The sequence below is a fragment of the Pomacea canaliculata genome, linkage group LG1 (genome assembly GCF_003073045.1).
Source record: "Pomacea canaliculata isolate SZHN2017 linkage group LG1, ASM307304v1, whole genome shotgun sequence".
NCBI lineage: Eukaryota > Metazoa > Mollusca > Gastropoda > Architaenioglossa > Ampullariidae > Pomacea > Pomacea canaliculata.
The window spans coordinates 9954981-9974932 of NC_037590.1; the positions used below are offsets into that span (position 1 = coordinate 9954981).

General features: G+C 42.0%; 1 protein-coding gene across 1 annotated transcript; it reads right to left on the reverse strand.

Moving 5' to 3' along the window:
• Positions 1-1566: 1566 nt before the first annotated feature.
• On the reverse strand, positions 1567-19770 carry LOC112568132 (transmembrane protein 178B-like). Its single transcript, XM_025245253.1, has 6 exons — positions 19270-19770; positions 7020-7121; positions 6441-6578; positions 5044-5141; positions 4488-4619; positions 1567-4029 (listed from the first exon to the last, which is right to left on the reverse strand). Exons 1-6 carry the CDS (start codon positions 19490-19492, stop codon positions 3778-3780), a joined length of 945 nt encoding a protein of 314 aa, XP_025101038.1. The 5' UTR covers positions 19493-19770; the 3' UTR covers positions 1567-3777.
• Positions 19771-19952: the final 182 nt, after the last annotated feature.

Genomic DNA, 19952 nt, shown 5'->3' on the forward strand with positions numbered 1-19952 from the left:
GTGATAAACATCTAGTCGGGTGCAATTGCTTTCTAGCAACTGATAAAACTTATTGCAAACGTGTGCGATGTGCTTTCTGTGCATGGCGATGTTTGTAGACGTGTTTCTAGACAATACGAAAATCGCCATCCCCCCTAGACATGGGGATAAGGCAGCCTTCACCGAGATTTTCCCAGTCTTTAGAGAAAAAAATTACAGCTGTCTAGATTTTTGTTTATCTCGCAGCTGTGCTATTGATCACGTGATCGAGAGTTTCCACGCACGACGCTGGGACCCGGCTTGAAGTGGACTCGCGAGAAAAAAGATTTTTTTGCATTCCTTTCAGCACAGAGCAGGTTCTAAGAGCGTCCATCAAGCTGCAAATGTTGTTCCCGAAGCATGAATTGATTTGCACTTTTGTCGTGTGAGTAAAGCGAGGTAATCAGGCTCTCGTAGCAACAAAGGGGAGTAAACGCCAATGCCTGTGTTGCGTGTGACGTCACAGCCACGGCGAGCCAATGGTCACGAGCGGCAGGCTTTTTGGGTTCTTTTCAGATTTCTTATGTATCTTGACTTAACAAAAATGCTTGAAATTTGGAATTCAAATATACATAGATGGTTATACTTCCGCCAAGTTGAAGTGTAACAGTTTTTCTGACTAAAATAAACTGTAAAACATGGCGGACTAAAAACTACATACTGTACAAAACATTGGAAGGGCCACCTTCATATTTTCTACATTTTTATTAATCGTGTTTGTAGCAGTAATTCCTTCAAAATCTTCTTTTTTTAGCGAATTTGTTGTGAGAATGAACAGTCAGCTTGAATTTGATGTTAATCCAGTTTGGCCTTGTGCGTGTTTAGTGCAGTAGTCAAGTAAAAAAGTCATCGAAGATGAATGCAACTGCAACATACTCATATGACAAAGCGAAATTGAACAGTAGAAAACATGCATTGTGTACGTGAAAGCCTGTCCATTGTCAACACAGCTCAGTAATTTTAGAGCCGTGCGAGGGTTTGTGGCAGGCTTCTATGCGCCTATTCACTCATGCTTCACAGACAACGATTATCGGTCAAGGAAGGTCATTGCATGGCTACAGGAGGCATAGGTGTTCGAGAAATTAGGATTGGGATTGGGAGTTTCTCACTCTTTCATTCAACTCTACGATGTCTCTGGAAGTGTTGCAGAGCGAAGACACTCAGGACGCTCGGTCGACTCCCAGACAATAGGACAGGTTCATTATTCTTTTGGCTTTAAACCAGAGAGCAGCCGCTGTCAACACACTAAGGGGACCGTTGCAAGCCGCCAACGTAACTGTTAGAACCCAGATGGTTCACAACCGGTTCAGAGAGAGCCTGAATAGAATTAGAATCCCGTTTTGGGGTACACGTTATTCTGGATGTCTCACCTGTCCAGGAATGATACATAGAGGAGTGTACCAGAGTACTCTGAATATAGAAATCGTTGTAAACGCACAACACACTACACCAACAGCACATCACCAACATTATAATACAGAGCGTTGCTCCCACACCACCTTATAAAACACAATACAACACCCACCTGCAAAACACAAACTGCAAATGTTCGTTGTATATATACATTTTAATTGTAATCACTGTAACACCGTAAGCATTATGAAGCGGTGTACCTCATAGTAGGAAACTTAAAGTGTGAAAGCAAGTGCCAACAATCCCATGGTAATAATGTTCAAAAGAGAAAAAAAACCCAAGTAAAGCCGAGTGGACAGATCACTCGCTGGCGAACGTGAGACATTTGTGTGCCGACGTCCAATGTTCGCTACCTGCGTGACAGCTGGAGTAGCCAGCTGTAAAATAAAACACTGGAGTAACCAGCTGTATCTGACACAAGCTGTCGTACCCTTGCCAGAACCTTCACCGACGATTTATAGATACATGCATTTATAAACTGTCAATGTTCGTCAATAAATAGGTTGATCATCAATAGATACTGAAGCTGTAGAAACGTTACAAGATTTTGTTGCCAAACCCAACCCTAACCTTTCCCTACACTCCATGATACTCGTTCTGCAATTTTCGGTTCTTTGATTATCTTCCTGTCTTATTTGTTTGTCTTTATACCTTATTTAATCACTGACCAGATTTCGATCACATTATGATTGTTTGTATTGTTCTTGGTCTGAAGATTATCCCATTTCTTTATTTGCAAAGCCTAAAAAAAATCCTCCATCAGTTCCTTCTCATTGCTTTTTTTTGAATATACTATTATTAAAACACCAACAAATCGTTTGCCCTATTCTTCATACTATAAAATACACCAAGTGCGCTAAGTATCACTGCATCCAATATCACCAGTGGTTTGTATCGTACAACAATATCATGTGGAAAAACTTTCAAATTTGGTGGGAAAGGAAACGATAAATGCTTACTTTGCATATACAATGGCATGTTAAAATATATAAAAACGCAAAATAACAGTCTGAACTGTAACAAACGTCCAATACATTCACACATTATTGCTTATCCGTACAAGAAAAGAAAAAGCGGTAATACCATGTTGTCAAACTCACATACAAAGATTTTCAAGGACTGCTTCACACTGTAAACTCCAAAGTCCTACATCCAAAGCGAAAGCTGTTTCCGAGATCGCCAAAAGCAAGTTTAAAGGTTGCAAGAGATGCAGAAGACAGGTCCTGTTCTCCAAACTTGCTCTCTCGTGCTTTGCGCGATTTTTTCAGCAAATTTTCTAACTTCTAGTTCAAAAGCCATGCCATACATCTAGTTTTTGTATCGGTACTTCATATACTTTATGTTGTGCTAGAATAAATGTAACCAAAAATAACACAAAAAACAACGAATGTCCCTTGTTAGCCGAACTAGACGTGTGGGGTCAGCTCCTGAAGGTGGCGTGGCGAGTCATTACCACCGTGGTCAAGCTCTTCAGCATTTCCTCCATCTGGCCTTGACTCGTCCAGATGTGGTGCACAATTTTATTTTGTAAAGTTGGAATCACTAACAGTACATTAAAGCAGGCGAAATTTTAGTTTTAGGATTGCACTAAAACAACTAAAACACTAAAACTAACAGTATTCCCTTTCCTGCGCTGGTTTACAAAATGTTTGTTTATATAATACAAGCGTTATCTTTTTTATTTATTTATTTTGCTACAGGAGTCTACTGTGTAAAACAAAAATAAAGAATTTTAAGAATGTCGAGTCTTCTTTCTCCCTTCTTACGCTATGTCCAAAGTGGCAGGATACATGTACCCTGCTGGCATTTCAGTATAGGTAAGAATACCAACAGTGAAGTGTTTGTAATCAAAATTTGTTTTTAGTTTTTTTTAAACAGTTTCTGATCATCCAGGGCTGACCACGTGACCAGTAAAGCAGGTTTTGGTGACGAAAGTTATCTGACAGTGTCTAATCCAATCTTGCAAAGAAAGATGTGTGGGTGGGATGAAGGACTGGTAACCTAACGAAAAAGATGCTTAGATGTTGTCACATGAACTGGAGCGAAATATCGCCGAGTACTGTACATCATTGTTTGTAATTAGCCAATTAAAAAACAGAAGATAATAACTACGATATGTCAAGTCATCCACGATATCTTGTGTAACGCACTCGACGAGGAACTAAGGTCAGATTTCCTTTTTTTATTTTTAAGTACAAAGCTTTTGGCTAAACAGTAAAATGTCCTAACCTTTACCAAAAACATAAGGCAAGGCAGTTCGCTTCAGAAGAACGCGTTCGCAAACATAGCTTCTTGGTAGTAAAACCTCTGATCTTGGGTGATCCTGATGCCAGCCTGAAGGTGTCTCTAGCTGCTCATCTCTCGCATGGTCCACAGGTCACGACCCTCGCTGCCATACCCGATGGCGTAGCGGGGGGACTCGAGGATGTAGGGGCCCGTGTACGCGCGAGGGTGTCCGTACGTTGGCGGGTAGGCGTACGGGCTGGGGCCAGCGTAGGGTTTGATCACATACGGGTCTTCCACTGCGTACATCGGCTCCAAAGCTATTGGGTAGTCACGCCCCCTGGTGGACGGGTCTTTGTCAAAGCGCTCACGATCCTGACACAGAAGATAATTTACCTTATCATAAATAAATCATATTGTAAAAAAATTTCATTGGCAAATAATTTCGCTATTTTTTCTTCTCTCATTTTCATCCGCTTGGTAATCATTGATAAATCCATAAAAGAACGTATAAAGCGTCTAAGAAGTTCTTTTGTTCATTTTAACGTCCTTTCATTTAGCGAGGTAGCAAAAAAAAAAAAAATGATGTGATAATCAAGCGAAACAATTCTTCACTTGAATGACCTCTTCCCAGGACAAAAGTAATAACTTCTCACAAAAATCTCTATACTGCACATTGATCTTTTTTTGTCTCTTGCTATAAAAAGTAAATAAAATTTGAAGAGCAATCCATCGTTCCACTCTTTGTCTAAATTGTAAACATAATTTGAAGAGGAAAAAAAACGGGAAAGAAAGCAAATCGATTGTATAGATGTATGGAAAAGCTTTCTGACCTCATAACGTGCAGACGTGATGTAACAGCCAGCCAGCGAGTAGAAGGTTGCAGTCAATGCAGCCAGGATCATACCCACCCACCCCAGTGCATATGACCACCCGTAGTTGCGACGCGTTGCCGCCTTGATTGTCTATACAAACAGACCAGTGGGGTATACAATCTGCAGGTCAAGCAGCCTTAAATATAATAGTCACTCTAAACATTTTATGGAATGTGTTCCAAATAAAACTCTTAAGGCAAAAAAAGTAAAATGTTGAGGAAGAAATGTTAGTTAATTAAACTAATGGCGATTGCATTCTATTATTTCATTTTAACAATGGTTTTAATTTTTATTAAAATTTTTGAAATTAACAGATTTGCAGCAAGAAGCGTCAAAACGCTAATCAGAATTTTCCTCCTCCTCCTCCTCATCCTCATCATTTTTCGCCCTCCATCACAATCATCACAAATGATGCTTACAACACGAAGAGTGATAATTTTCTAGATCAGCCAAGCCATCGAAAGGAGAGTTTATCAAAATGAAGAACTATGTATTTTGAGTGAAGAGCACTCACTGACGACCATGCGTTGTAGAACTCTGCCTCTGTCAGCTTATTGCGCTCAAGGTATTCAGCCCCGTGGAAGAAGGCTATAGCCGCCGCAACACTGAAAGCTTTACAATAAATAAATAAATTCAGTAAATTTGTGTTGTACATTCTAAGGTGAAGAGAATTGAAATAAGTCTTTGCTGAGAATTCCAATAAAAACAGTCAAAATTTACCCCTTCACTGAAATTTTATTTTAAAAACTTTTCAATTGAGGTTCCAACAGAAAAAACCTAAATAAAATACATCACATATTACCTAATAAGCACAAAGGCAACCAATACCTATTTAGCACCAATTGTATCACACAGTTCTTTGAACATTTCCTTTCAAAATTATTATTACATCATTTAGTAAGAAATACGTGAAAAAAAGATTCATGGGAAATAGCTCTGGTAATATAGTTTTATTCCGTACAGTTCACCCAGTTGCTGATTATGAAGACCAACAATCTCCCCCAAAGTCCTCATAAAGTAAGATTTTTACTTAGTAATGACGGAAAACCAGACTCCACATTCTAGGCTTTAATCAGCAAGGAGAGCATGCAGAAGGAATTAATTGGTAACACACAGGCGATATCTGGCATGGGAGAAGGGAGACTACCTGTCTGTTCTTACAATCACTGTTTACAGGAGTGCTTTCCCTTACACTGTACGCCCTGCTTCTGTGATCACGGAGGGAACAGTTGAATTATTTCTTAAATGTCTATATTTAAACCGGAAAACAAGCGAGAGTAATCGTAGCAAATTCTGTTTTGGTTAAATAGCTCTGCACAAGGAAAGGGGCAGTAGATATTTTGTGCATGACAAGGAGTAGCCTTAAAGCCATGAACTAGTAATGGCCAGTAAATAGTCAACGAGCTGCTTTCATTGGTTACTGTCCTTTGACTACCGTTTTCTTGTCTTGACCTACCATAATCAAACCCAGACTTCATGTAAACAAGCAAAATATCAAAGTTCTTTTTTTTGGAATTTCGCGTCATTGGAACACCCAAAAAAGACTGAAAGTTAACTAAAAAAAAACGGCTGTAAGGTCATTCGTGTATCACAATTCTTTTCACAGATCACTCATTATAACTTTGCATTGGATTATTTAAAAATTTAAATACCACTTTTAAAAAATCAACGCACTATACTTTAGGAGGGACAAATATCACTAGTGTGTTTAACATAAGCTCCTAAATACTACTGACATTAACTTCACCTAATAAATGCAAGCTCACCTATTGCAAGCCCCAATAACTATGTGAGACATAAAAATAAATACAGCAGAGATAATTAACAAAACGAAACAGAAGCAAAACTCTGTGGATGTGTCACAAATAAAACGTCCGGCACGTGACCGCCGTGGTCACGTGGTAGCCCTACCTGAGATGTAGGCGCAGAGACCCGCGATGTAGGCCCAGCGGGACACACGCCAGCAGCACAGGATGAGGCCGAAGACGTAGGCCGCTACAAAGAAGACGAGGGAGATGATGTAGAAGGCCAGGAACAGCCTAAGAAGATCTGCAATGAAAAACAAGCTAGTCATTATATAAGAAGTGCGCACTCATGTGTATGAGAGAGAGAGTGCGAGCGTGAACGGCAGCTTTTGGGGATAACACTGTTGGCATCAGGTCGAGGATATCTTTTTCGTCGTTTCAAGGTGTGGTCCTCACCATAAACTTTTTTTTAGCTACATTTAAGAAAATTGTTTTTTAAAAAAATTTTTGGAAATCGAATATTATATGTGCATCTGGGTTCTGTCACCGTTTTGGTTTTTGTTGGACTTGAAGTGTGAGTGTGTGTGTGTATATATATATCTAGAGTGATAGAGTATGTAAGGGACGTGTGTACAAGCGCAGGAGTGTCAGCGTGTATCCTATCCGTAAATAAAGACAATTCAGGAGACGAAACTGAACATCAGTCGTCGACGCTGCTGATGTATCTAAGTGAAGGAAGACTCACGTATTCTCGACAGGAAGTCGTCACTGACGTTTCTGTTCTCTGGAAGTTCGTAGTTGATGTTAAAGCAGTAGCCATCCACGACTCCTTGAGACTTGTCCAGAACTGCAACACACAAAGGTCAAAGCTTCTTACCGGAAGTCTCAGTCTTTTCTACAACAGCGACGCCAAGTGGATGTATACAGGAGACAGACAAAATAATTAACGGGAAAATATTTTCTACATTATATTGAAGAAGTATGAGAATGAAAATGATGAAAGTTCGTACGAGAACAAGTAGAAGAGACTAAAAGAGAATTCATCATAGGTGCCATGGAGTGGGACAGAGGATTTAATTTTGATGCTGATAAGAAATGTAGGACATGAAAACATAAGATGTGGAACATTAGGTTGTGGAAAGGAAGTTGAATGTGAGTTGGTAGCAAGTAGAAATATTGGCATCGGTCCTCGCCAGCTCGTAGTTTCCAGCAAAGCTCGTGTCTGACACTGACGGAGTGTGCAAACCCCACAGTCTGTGTTTCGAGACCTGAAACCACCCGGCGGCGATGGTGACCGATGATGCTGTAGAGGAGTGAATGCAGTCCACTCACTCACGCACGCACGCACGTGCAGAAGGCGAGCACACTGAGATCGTTCACCTCAATAAACATTAGGTTGATCATCTTTACATCGCACATTAATATGGGTCTCTCTTCTAAGATAATGGTTTGAAAAGTTGTCAACATCGACTTTAATTTAGCTACGTTTAATAATGAGACATATTTTAGTTGTAACGAGTTAGCCCAGTAATTCGAGAGAAGTAACTTGCAGTTCTGAGAAAATTTCTCTACCGATATTGTTATTCAAACACAGTTAGATGCACTTTCTTTGTTTCTTTCGCACACAACCTAAGTGCACATACAATTTTCATTACTTTTTTTGTCTCTCTTTCCTCCATTTTGTTGTTTACTAATAAGTCATCAAACACTTGCTGTAAAGTGCAAAGGTGGGAGGTAAATGCTGAAGGAATACTTGGGGGAAAAGCCCCGCTCGACAACAGGGAGAGACAAGACTACAGCCAGGCCGCAGAACAAGGCGAGCAGTTTGTTTCCACATGGCTGACAAAGACGAAAGAAAGAGGATCCGACACAGAGAGCCGCGAACTTCATGCACCTGTCTGTGCAGCCAGAACTGCTATGAAAGCGGTCACGTGGATGATGATTTGCATGAGTGCTTACATTGTACACGTTTTAACATCGGGGCACGCAGATGGCAGCACAGACAGGGAGGTAGTAAGATGCTTTGTTTTGGAAGGACAAATCCCATGTTGACAGTCAACTACTTTCACATTCTTGCCTCAGTATAAATTTTTGAGGAGGCGACTGCATCCTACCCCCTCCCCCGGTTCCTACGTCACTAACGGACTCCCTGACGCGCTCATAAATTTCGCGAAGGCGTGTAACACATAAGTCGAGCCTACAGGGCCGTTGCCATGGGTTACCAGGGTCATGGCGGAGTGAGCACAGTGTACACGATGAGCTCGGCTCACGCAGCTACCATTCTCCTGTCACACTAGAGCACTTCTCTGGTTCCAAACGGTCGGAACAGTCTGTCTTGAGACCAAGAAACATCCCTCGTTAAAGCCAGCCCCAGTCTTTAGACTTCACAGGTCACTGACTCGAGATAATACTCGCCCTGTATGGTCGGTTCTGACATTTATGTGTAAAGAGCGTGAGGCCAAACAGTCTCGAAACAATACCCAGGGTAGGGGCCGTGCAGAGCGACTATGGAAAACGGCTGGCGAGTACCATATAGATGTGTATATAATATATTATAGATATGTTACATGTTCGATTTTGATAGTAGATATAAATAGATAGGTTACTTGCTAGATTATGAGGTTTCAGTTTAGAATTGTCCCCCCCCCCCTCTCTCTCTCGCACACAAACATTGCAAAGAACAAAAGCGAAGAAGGGGTGTACGTTTTAAGTCTCTTAAACATCCCATAAAACCAAAGGATGGCGAGGATTTCTCAAATGAGAAAATATGAAAGCGGATATGAACCCAGACAGGTGCTGTGTTGTACTCTGCCTCCACTGTTGACAGCCAGCAAGCAGTGGCGCTCATGAGGACGACGACGACAGACTTGGAGAGTTAAAGCAAACTTGTCAAGTAGCGCAAGGAGGTAATTTACCCGGGGTGGGACCTTCATGTGCTTGACGCACACAAGACCTACATGTCCATGTCTGCATGTACCTTGCTGAAAATACGAAAAAAGCCAGAAATATTTCTGTTGAGACAAAATAAACCTGGAATGTGGCTTTAGGAGGCACGCCCATCTTCACGGCTTCCTAAGGCGTGGTGCTTGTAACAGCAACATCTCACATGTACACCTTTGACAAAATTGTGTCCTTCACCTGTTTTACTCAGTCATGAAACCGTTCATGATGAAAAAGGAACTTGGAAGATGTAGGATGCCTTTTTTGATGTCTTTTTTCTTCATACGAAGAATACAAAGGCGGAAGAAATAAAACCCATATTGTCAGACATTTTCTAATGTTATTGAAAAAATATAAACGACTATGTCATCAACCGGAAATAACGTCCTCGGATTTTTTTTCCCCATTCCTTCATGAAATGCTCCAGGTAAAAAAAAAAAAATGGAATAAACTTTTCTTCCAGGTGTAAAAGACGCCCAGAAAGATAATAAGCCCTCCCCAGTGACGTCATCGTTTGCTCAGGCCAATGAAAACGAACCCCAAGAGACATGCTCATTAGACAGACAGGTGTTACGGACACGAGAAAAGTCCACCTCCAGAAGCCTGTGTTGGGCTTTGCAACCTTAAAACCTCGGATTTCTTGTTTCTGTTTAACTGTTGCACCAAGTGGGAGGGGGACCCACAAACCCTGCCGTGATGAGCAGCAGGACCATACAGGTCGGGGGTAGGAGGGGAGACACAGACACCAGCAACCCTCCCGACTGTCGCATGACCAGTGTTTGACGACGGCGGCTGGCGAGAGATAATGAGGTCGGAGGTCAAGCCGGTGGTTACTTGCTACCTGTCCTGATGTCGCCCTCTCACTCCTCTGAGAGAAAAAACATTTTAGTTGAGGTGCGGGATATGAAAGAGACTTTGAGCTGGAAATCTCTTTGAAATGATTCAGACAACAAACATGCAGACACTTGTGGGGAGGGGAAGGGAGGGAGAGTAGGGTTAGGTGAAATCTTTGATAGAAATGTTCACAGTGGACATAAAGTTTGGTGCGATCACGAAGTGATGTAAATGATGTTATGAACACACGCACACACACGTATAGAGAGCAAAAATTTCAGATATTTTTTGTTCCTTTGATATCTATTTTCCACCCTCCACCTTTCTTCCATCTGTGAAGATTTAGATGGAATAAAACCACCTGCAATAAACCTAGTTTATAGAACCTGTCACTTGTTTTCAAAATGATGGTCAGCCCTCTGTGAGACTTCAAGAGAACTACATTATACTGTCATGGAGGCAGCTGACAAAAAGGCCATTTACAGCATCAGTGGACCACTTGAACACAACAATGACACAGTTCCTGCACCTGTTAAACCACTTTCCTGTCATTGCCTTTGTGTTGCCGGTGTGTAACCCACATGAATAATGAAGTGGTTGTCGGCTGGGAGGGACAGGGAGGTGACAGCAGTGGTGGTCTTAATTTAAGTCAGTCTTCATGCTGTCTAGTCCTGCCGTCTGCTTGTGTCTGGCTTGGTTCAAACATGCAGGAAAATTACTTTCCGACAGAAAAGATTATTTCATCCCTTTAATATGAAACAAGCACAGACTCGTTATCAAGTGTAATATCTTAAAGGACTTCTACTGTACATACCAATTTCTCTTTCATAATTTCAAATTTTTTTTAGCGAACATATTAACTTAATATTAGAAAAGATTTATCAACAAATAATTAGATGAGATATCCAACATTTCGACGTGACCCAACCTAGTGACCTAATGTCTTGGATTTTTTTATTTGCTGCTTACTTTCCTAATATAAGCTCTGATACACAGGAGAATATTCATTCTACAACTAAATTCCTCAATTCCAAAAAAAGTCACATATAAATGTTATTTAAAGGCATTATTCGTTGCCCGCAGGTTCATACTTCGTCTAGTGAAGGAGATGGTCCAGACGTCTGTCATTAAAAATCTCAGATTTCCGGCAAGATAAATTTCCCGAGACAAAATAGTCGTCAGGGTGCTTTGTCTGCCCCGAGTTCCCAGTCCCCATAACTCAAATCTTTCACTCGTCCATCTCTCTCTCTCACACACACCCTCCTGTGACAAACTAGCTGTCACACTGCTACACTCTTTCCCCTGTCGCCATGGCGACGCTTTACTTCTCGCCGCTTGAGCGAAAACCAGAATAATGACTAGATGATCACTGAAAAGAACAAAGGTGATAACCCCGGGTAACTAATCACCAAAGATCTTCCATTTATTCAGAACTTTCTTTATTTGATATAGGTTTTTGTTTACAGTGTAAGCCTCAAGAATAAATTTATCCACAAAATAGCGTTGGACCTGTCACACCCAAAACTGGGGTCTGGGACTAGTTAACCGAGTTGTTAGAAAAATCCCACAGGTGTACTTCCACAAACTGTCTCACCTGTGGATTACCTGACTCAGGAGATGGTTAAAGAAGGTGAGGCAGTGAGGGAGATGACGGGCACCGCCATTACACAAGATAAGTGAGGGCTTTAACACCTTACTTCCTACAGCCATAAGGTCATAGGTCACATCTACCTATATACCTGACGCCATAAGCTGATGTGATGTAAGGACAATAAACGCCAATTCCTGTCAGATAAAGTAGGATAAGTTTGTGGAGCTTAGCAGGATGCCAAACTATTAGTAAAGATAAAACAGTTGTTTCCAGGGCAGATGTGAGAGGACAGCTTCAGTTCACTCGGTGTGAAACATTTTAGAGAAAAGTTTCGGTTCACTCGGTCTGAAACATACCTTAACCTGAGTTGAAATGTTGCAGAAGAGACAGTTGCAGGACAGTTAACAAGAAAAGTAATTTTAAAAGAAAGTAATTTTAGACATGTCGAGGTAAGAAGGTGTTCAGTTCTCTGACATTTTCTTTAACCTGCAATTAAGCAGAGGGAAGTCGGACAGGCCAGAGGGAGGCACAAAGACTTGATTACAATTCCCTGAGAGGATCGTCCTCGCCATAAAAATTCGGAAAGTGATGGTGCAGACGAAGACACCACTAATGTTGTAAATGCTGAAATCGTTTTATCAATTAAAAGCAAACATGTTTATGTTTTCAAAAATATATGTGCACTGGCACGAAAGAAATTGATGAAATGTCTTGTCTTTTATCATATTTATCTACTTGAATCAAGTAGACGTTTTTCACACACACACACACACATATCAACATCAGTGTGTATGAAGACTCATGAGGTGTAGAGGAGCAGATGGGATAAAATCTGATATATAAAAGTTTGTGGTGGTGACTCTGGGAACAATAAATGGCAAATAATGAGGGAAGAAATTGGAGAATCAGTAAAAGATTGTGAGAGAAGTGATATAATCGGAGATGACAGTAAGGAGAAGAGGATGAGAACTGTGAAAAGGAGAAAAAAATTTTCGGCTGCCAAACTTATAAACATATTCCCCCAGAATGAAGAACGTGTGCCAAATAAACAGTTCCAGCCAAGAGTGAAGAACGTGTGTCTTTCACGAAGGGATCTGAACCCAGGTCTTGTTGGTCTTCATTGCCGCAGTAACAAAGGGGCATTTCACTCTCCTGTTATGAAGGGAGAAAGGAGAAATATACCGAGCAGGAGAATCAACCTTCAGATGACAGTTTGCTGAGGGCAGGCCGGAAATACAGCAGACGAGCCATGACTTCGAGTATATATGGACAAGGCCCGGCGGACGTCCCTTCAATATTGTCTGATGGCCGCGTGGTCCACGAACAGCACAAGGGTTTCATTCACAGACTTGAGCTTGTCCACGAGCCTCGAGTTCACGTGGACATTATTTCGTTTGCTCCTGTATCTATTGTTTACAATGAGGGAAAGCTATCGCCACCGAAATGACAACAGCAATGAATGAAACTAAATCAAATTAATCAAGCTAATTATAATCGTTGGTCAAATACCAACACCTGTAGTTTTTCTTAAGAAACATTATTGAGAATCTTACTGACTGTTTTGCGCATGCTCTGACATTGGCAAGAAGCATCAGACAGAATAACCCAATCGCACGTTTGTCTCAAAGCAAGACACTAAAGTTAATCACATTTGTTTAAAAAGAAAACAAAAAAGAAATTTTGAAAAATTCAGAATGAAGTGAATGAAAGTAAGGGAAGTTCAGCTCAAGGCATGTGTGTGGCCGATGTTTAGATGGCAGCGACTTTTGACATCGTTTACAGTTCATAAAAAGTTATGACAGGGCGTGTCTGAGTCCACATACCCACTGACTTGCCATCATTTCCTTTCTGACCTGAAGCTTTAGGGAATTGCGAAACCCTTAAGTCTCCATCTTAGCCCCGGGCAATGACTGCAAATATGAACTTGGCTAAAGTCAACATGTCGACTTCCTCTACCCTCACCCACCCTGTAAGTACCTCTTTCTCAGGGCTGTGCTTGCTGTGCGGGTACTCAATGTGATTTTATCATACGAATTAACTACCAGTGTCCCCTTTATGATAAAAAATATGTCTGCGTGGTCTTGATACAACTCCACTGAGTACAAGTTCTGAGTCTTTTCTTACTTGTTCAACTGACGCATGGTCTGATGAAATGGCTGACATTGTGTGACAGACTGGCATAGTGGAACAAACTGAGAAAAATGTCATGTTTAGGAGTTTGTCAAAATAAAATTATTATCTTTCTCTATGTTCTCAGAATTTCTCGCACAACAAACAAAGCTGTGAAGGGTGACCTCTGATCATGAATCTCTGCCTGAACTATATGAGATCCCATCACAACTTGATAATTATTTCTGTCTCTAAAACAAAGATATGACTGTAAAAACAAAAATTACAGTTAAAAAGTCAACTCATTTTTTTCACACCCGACATGTCAATGAAAGACCTAAACCTAAATCAAAGAATGTCCATGTCCTTTACTGGCAAATCTTGTCGCAAGCTGTGGAAGCCTTGCTAGGGAATGTTGTTCGCTGCTCAACGAAGCAGGTGAGAAACAAAGACTAATAAAAAAAAGAGAATAAACAAAGAAAAGCACTGACATCGACTGAGCAGCGAAATAATGATATTTTACACTCACATCTCTTACTGAAGACTTTCCAGTACATGTGAAGTGTAACAGGAGGAGGGTAGGGGTGGAAGGTAACTCTGCCAACGAAATATAAAGGTCATGGCTAAAAAGTAACTGACAAGGGGTGACAGATGCTTACTTTTTACACATCTCCAAAGTAGCCAGAAAGTCGGCAATGGCTGTCACACAACAAAAATGAAAACAAAAAAATTGAGAAGAAAAGAAAAGGAGTAATAAGGCGAAGCAGCCTCCATTTTGAGGACACGAATGTTGCATTACAACTATCGACAGGTGAATTTACTCGCTCGTTCTTTTCCAAATTATCGATGTGTTGGCGCAAAGCTGTTCAGGGATCCCGTCTGCACGAGGAGAAAACATTGGCTTGAAGTCGCCTGTGAGGGTCAGTGAGGCGCGAACTTTAACCTTCGCCAGTTAACGCACGTGACCCGTGCGAAATGAGATCATGGGCAGGGACAATAAATCAGAATCAACTGATTGTCATCCCATCCCCATCTCCTCCGAGTGCTGAGGCATTGAACACAAAATGTAGATAGTTCATGCTGAAAAATATGAATAACTGTATCAGACTCACAGTTATGGCAACACAGTCTGCCATGATTCCTCTGCTCAGTAGAAGACACGTGTTTAAATACATTACATAAGTGTTTAAATAGCTTACATCAGTGTTTAAATAGCTTAAATCAGTGTTTAAAAACCGTACCCTGGTTTATATTACAGAGGTCACGCAGGCTGATGGGAAGTGTGAGGGAGGAGGGGTCGGAGGGCGTTTTGTCATTATGATATCCATGGAACTCCATCCTTGCTGTGCCTCACTACTGAGATTTATTTGACATGTACGAATCCTCATTATTTAATTTTTCGTATTTGATGCCAACAAATAAAAACATTTCAAATTTTATTGAAATAGTTCGTCGAGGTGTAATTCACTGTAAATAAATGTTGGGGTAATAAGAACATAGTTTGACATATAACAACAGTGTTTGACACACAGCAACTGTAAATAACAGATAGACGTTAACTGCAACACCCGAAAACATTTTTTCAAAGGTTATGGACCAGGAATTGGTTTTAAAAGCCACTTAATGTTCCAGTTGTTAAAAGCTGCCCCTAATGTGAACTCAGCTACCCATTTGAGTTTTGATATACAACAAAGAAAACAATTGTTGTATCGCTCACGACCAGAAGGAAAGTGATTCAATTTCCACACCGTTGTTTACGAATTCAACATTACACAGGTCATTGCAAGTTAATCTTGTCATTACACTTTAATCTTGTCATTACAGTTTATAGGTTTACTGTGGGTGACACCGAGCAGACTGGTCAGGGACTTGTGTGAGTGTAGCGTGCATACATTATTGTTTGACCATCTCTTTGCCATGCTCCACCGACAAACTTTTATTAACACTTAATGCACTGACAGCAGATCTGACGGGCATGAAAAACAGGGCATCCCTTACTCTACCACCTCTACCACCTCTACCACCACACCACTCCCTGTTCTGAAGTCCTCGACTAGACGCACCTCTACGAAGTGTGGAGGCACAGACAAGTCTCGGTAAATAGGTGAGTCCCTCGAGTGGTTAACCACCTATAACCACCACCACCACCACCACATCTACAACCACCACCACTACCACCACTGTGACGTCACAGACATGTACACTGTCGTGACACCAGTTCGTGACAGCACGTCACACGTACACCAGGAGCCGAACGTACCGTGAGACGAATCTCAGTCGCACTTTACTCGTGCTTACCTGTGCACCCACAAAGAAGTCCTATCATTATCTACACTCGTGATAAACAGGGCTGCTCATACCCGTACACCGCCGAGCCACGCCCTCCACCCGTTCAAAGACACCGGCGGGAGGGGAAAGAATGCAGGCATCTGACAAGCCCCAGGAGGAGCGATACCTCACTCGTAGGGCAAACCCTTTTCCCACCCGCCCTCCCCAACTAACCCCACCCTTCTCAAATCGACTTAACTTTCTGTTCTTTGTTATTGTTTGGCAATAGGCACGGTCGTTTTCTATTGACTGCATATTTATAATCGTTTCGATTTAATTAATATTTGTTTTAAAAAGTCTGCTTAAAGGCTGATGGACTCAAAGTTTTAAAGACGCAGATCCTGGGAGGAGACCGAGTTGTGTACACCGTTGTCAGATGAAAACATCAGGACTGAGTAAACAGGCAATGAATGTCTCAAGGACGTTTGTCACAGTGTCGACAGAATGTCCGGGTACTTTGATGCTCCTTAGACTACAGACAGACACCCTGTCAAACTTCATCAGCAGGGTGAGCGAGATTTCAAACTAATTTCGTTTTCCTTAGAAGTCAATGTGGTAAGTGGTAAGCTGCACATTTTATTGTGAATATCTATGAACTGAAGATTTGCAAGATTTGAGGGCGTAACGGTGCTGTAAGCAGTTTTGTTGCACGAACCCGTCTTACTTCTTCCCTCTTCTCTTCCCCATTCTCCTATATCCGCCCAACCTGCTCCTCGAACCCTGCATCTCATTCTGTTGCTAATCTTTTACTTCAGCCATTCCTGCTTTCAACAGATTTACCAATTGACAGGAAACCTGCTCTGCATTCACACCAGCCACCAATCTGCGCGGAAACACTCGATTGCAAGACAACATAATTCGGGAGGGAAACAACAGCCACTCTCTGTCCACATCACACAAACGCACCTGCCCGGGGAATCGATCCCAGCATGCCGGCCTGACAGATCGCCATGGCCGACATTTCCATGTCCCAGTCTGCAGGTCAGTGAACATCGCAGGACAAGTGACATTCAGTTTTATCAACAAAAGCTCAGTTGCAACGATTGTCAAATAAGTCTCCCATGCCATTGCCATGCACACCTCACCATTCGTGCGCCGGCAGTCTGTCCACGCAATCTATGATTGGATTCAGATTGAGCAACAGCTGAGCTGTTTCATAAAAAGCTTTTGGTGCTTTACAGATGTAATAGAGACAATATAAACATTACACATGTAATACTGGCATAATATGAACATTGTGTTCATGTAAAAGTAGACCAAATCGTGTACAAGACCGCGAGTGTATGTGAGACACAAACATGTTCATGCTGGACTAACTTTACAAACAAATATTTAGGACGTGCATCATCCCGAACTGGAAATTTCTTGTCATACGACAGCTTTACAGAAACAGTCTAAAATTGACAGATACTGTCGAATATTTGACTAACCTAAAATGTTTTGACAACGATACTTTGCCGTTCATTATCAAGCATTTGACTACACATGTCTACTACAGTAGAGCATTTAACTCAGGGACTTGTGAGAAACATCAGTAGTATGATGAATCTGCTCGTCCATTGTAAAGATATGAATGGCTCATTGGAAACATATGGACAAATTGATCCGCACTTATTGCGAAGAGTTAATGACAACAGATGTTTCCATAAAAATGGGCGTGCCTGTATGGTAGAATATAGTGTTCCCTCCTTACCTCGCACCCCAGTTGTGGGAGTGTGAATGAGATGAAAACATTATGCATACCATGACAATCCTCTTCGGGATTGCAGCACATCCCAACACCACCCCTCACACCCCAACGACAAAAAGGAATAACTAGAATATTTAGTATATATCACTAACAACTTTGTACTGTTCTTGCCATGTTTTGAGAGAATGTGTTAAAAAGAGCTCTCCACTAAAAAAGACAGATTAAAAGAACATCTTGTCCTGTACACTGAAGGGTTTTTGTGGAGTTATAATAGTGGTGCGGTTGAAGGACCATTGGAAGACTTTTCAGACCAGGACAACAAACTACATCAATATGAGTTGCTCAAACGCTGAAGGTCATTGTAATTCGACACTGATGAACAGGAATTTTTTTTTTCAACAGTTTGAATACAGATTTGGTTCCAACTACGCACTCGGAGCACGGAACTACACGAATGAAGAAACGAATGAAAAAAAAAAAAAGAGAGACTGTGACACACACACACACAGAGAAGGAAGAGGAACATGACAGGGAGACAGCGTCACGCCCAAACCATAAAGTAAAGGTTGGGTGTGTACTTAGCCGCCATTTTTATGACAAGTTGTCTCCCTCTTGCACTATACCTTGACTGTTAATACAGAGCCAATAAAACCTCAAAACATGTCTTGGAACTTGAATCCCTCATCGCCTGTTGTGTATGTGTGTGTGTTGGGGGCAATAGCAGCAAGAACACAGCGTTTTCTACCTTCCAACACTTGCTAAACACCAATATGGCTTCTCGCAACACCAATATACAGCCCGTCGCTTCATTTCCCACGATGCGTCTAGCGATCACTTACAAGGCTACAGAGGCGTGACTGTAATGTAAACTTTTTTATTTCAAGCGTGAACTACCAGCGCTACTTAATCCTCTTGTCATTGAGTTCATTAATCTAACCCTCGTTGACCTCACTGACACGTCCAGACTACGGCTTTTGAGGTCATACATCATGTACGTTTCCCAATTCCCTCCCCACACACAACATTCCCCTCCCCCACGCAACATTCCCCCACCACCACAAAGTTCCGGCAATGTGAAAACACACCCGTCTAACAACAACAAAATATTTCACAAAGCTGTTGTTGCACAAAACGGATTTAAAAACTACTTGAGAAATGTCTAAGAGTAACGATTTCTGCTTGGTAAACGAAGTGCCTGTCAAGTGTTGCCTTTTTGCATCAACTATGTACATATACATGAAACCTCCCTATCCCCCCTCACATATATACATGTAGACGCACACATGTCTAAACACAATACTGCCTACATTAATTTTCTAACAATAATTAGGTTAATTATCAGAGCAGAGCAAAGAAGACAGTGAGGTATTCCACCAAACACGGCCAACTCTCCACGAAGGAAGGTTGAAGACGCTTTTCACTTACAAAACCTACAACAGGACACCGCAGGGTTAGAACTGGGTACTAACGGGTGTGTAGCACGGGTGTCTGTAAGCTACTTACATGCAGTGTCGTTCCCGGGGTAGCACTCTCTGAACAGTCCTCTGTTTCTGGTGTGGGTGTAGCGACTGAAATCAAAGTTGCCTCTTTCGTCGATCGTCAGCTTGCTGCGGTCGACATTAAACTCCAACCAGTTGTCGGTGCCGAACGAGACGGCGATGAAGACCAAGGTGATGGGACCGAAGATGGTAGCGATGACGATCAACGCCGTCACACAGGCTCCCATAGTGAAGGGTCCGAGTCAGTGGAAGGCACAAGAGAAAGAAGTCCTGGAGCTGGTGGACCACTTTTCGAGGGCCAAGGGGGCGCCTGGGAGCTGCCGAGAAGGGAAGAAGTGCAGCAGGTCCCAACGACGACAGGCCCGCCAAGCTGGGACGTCCAGTCACCTGCTCTGTGTGTCACACACACACCACACACTTCACACACAGCAACACACTGAGCTGTGCCACTCGTTCACCGAAACAATACGTCACCTCCACTGCTGTTGGCCGCCGTGTGTGTGCGTGCATCCGTGTCGCGTGCGTATGTGCTGAGACCGCAGCGCCCTCTCACGGCAGGAATTTCGGTGCTAGTATATTTTTTCTGCATGGATGCCCATTCATATCCCGACGTGCCCCTCTTTAAAAAATAAAAGCTGCTTGTTCTGGCTTGCCCGCTCTCCCCTTACTCACCCCGCCCCGACTCGC

Bases quoted from the DNA above. Each gene is read 5' to 3' on its own strand.
- LOC112568132 (XM_025245253.1), bottom strand. From the start codon at position 19,492: ATGGGAGCCTGTGTGACGGCGTTGATCGTCATCGCTACCATCTTCGGT. The intron at 6,579-7,019 runs GTGAGTCTTCCT...TTTTCATTGCAG, and splicing joins CGACTTCCTGTCGAGAATAC to ATCTTCTTAGGCTGTTCCTG. The intron at 4,620-5,043 runs GTGAGTGCTCTT...CTGTTTGTATAG, and splicing joins TCTACAACGCATGGTCGTCA to ACAATCAAGGCGGCAACGCG.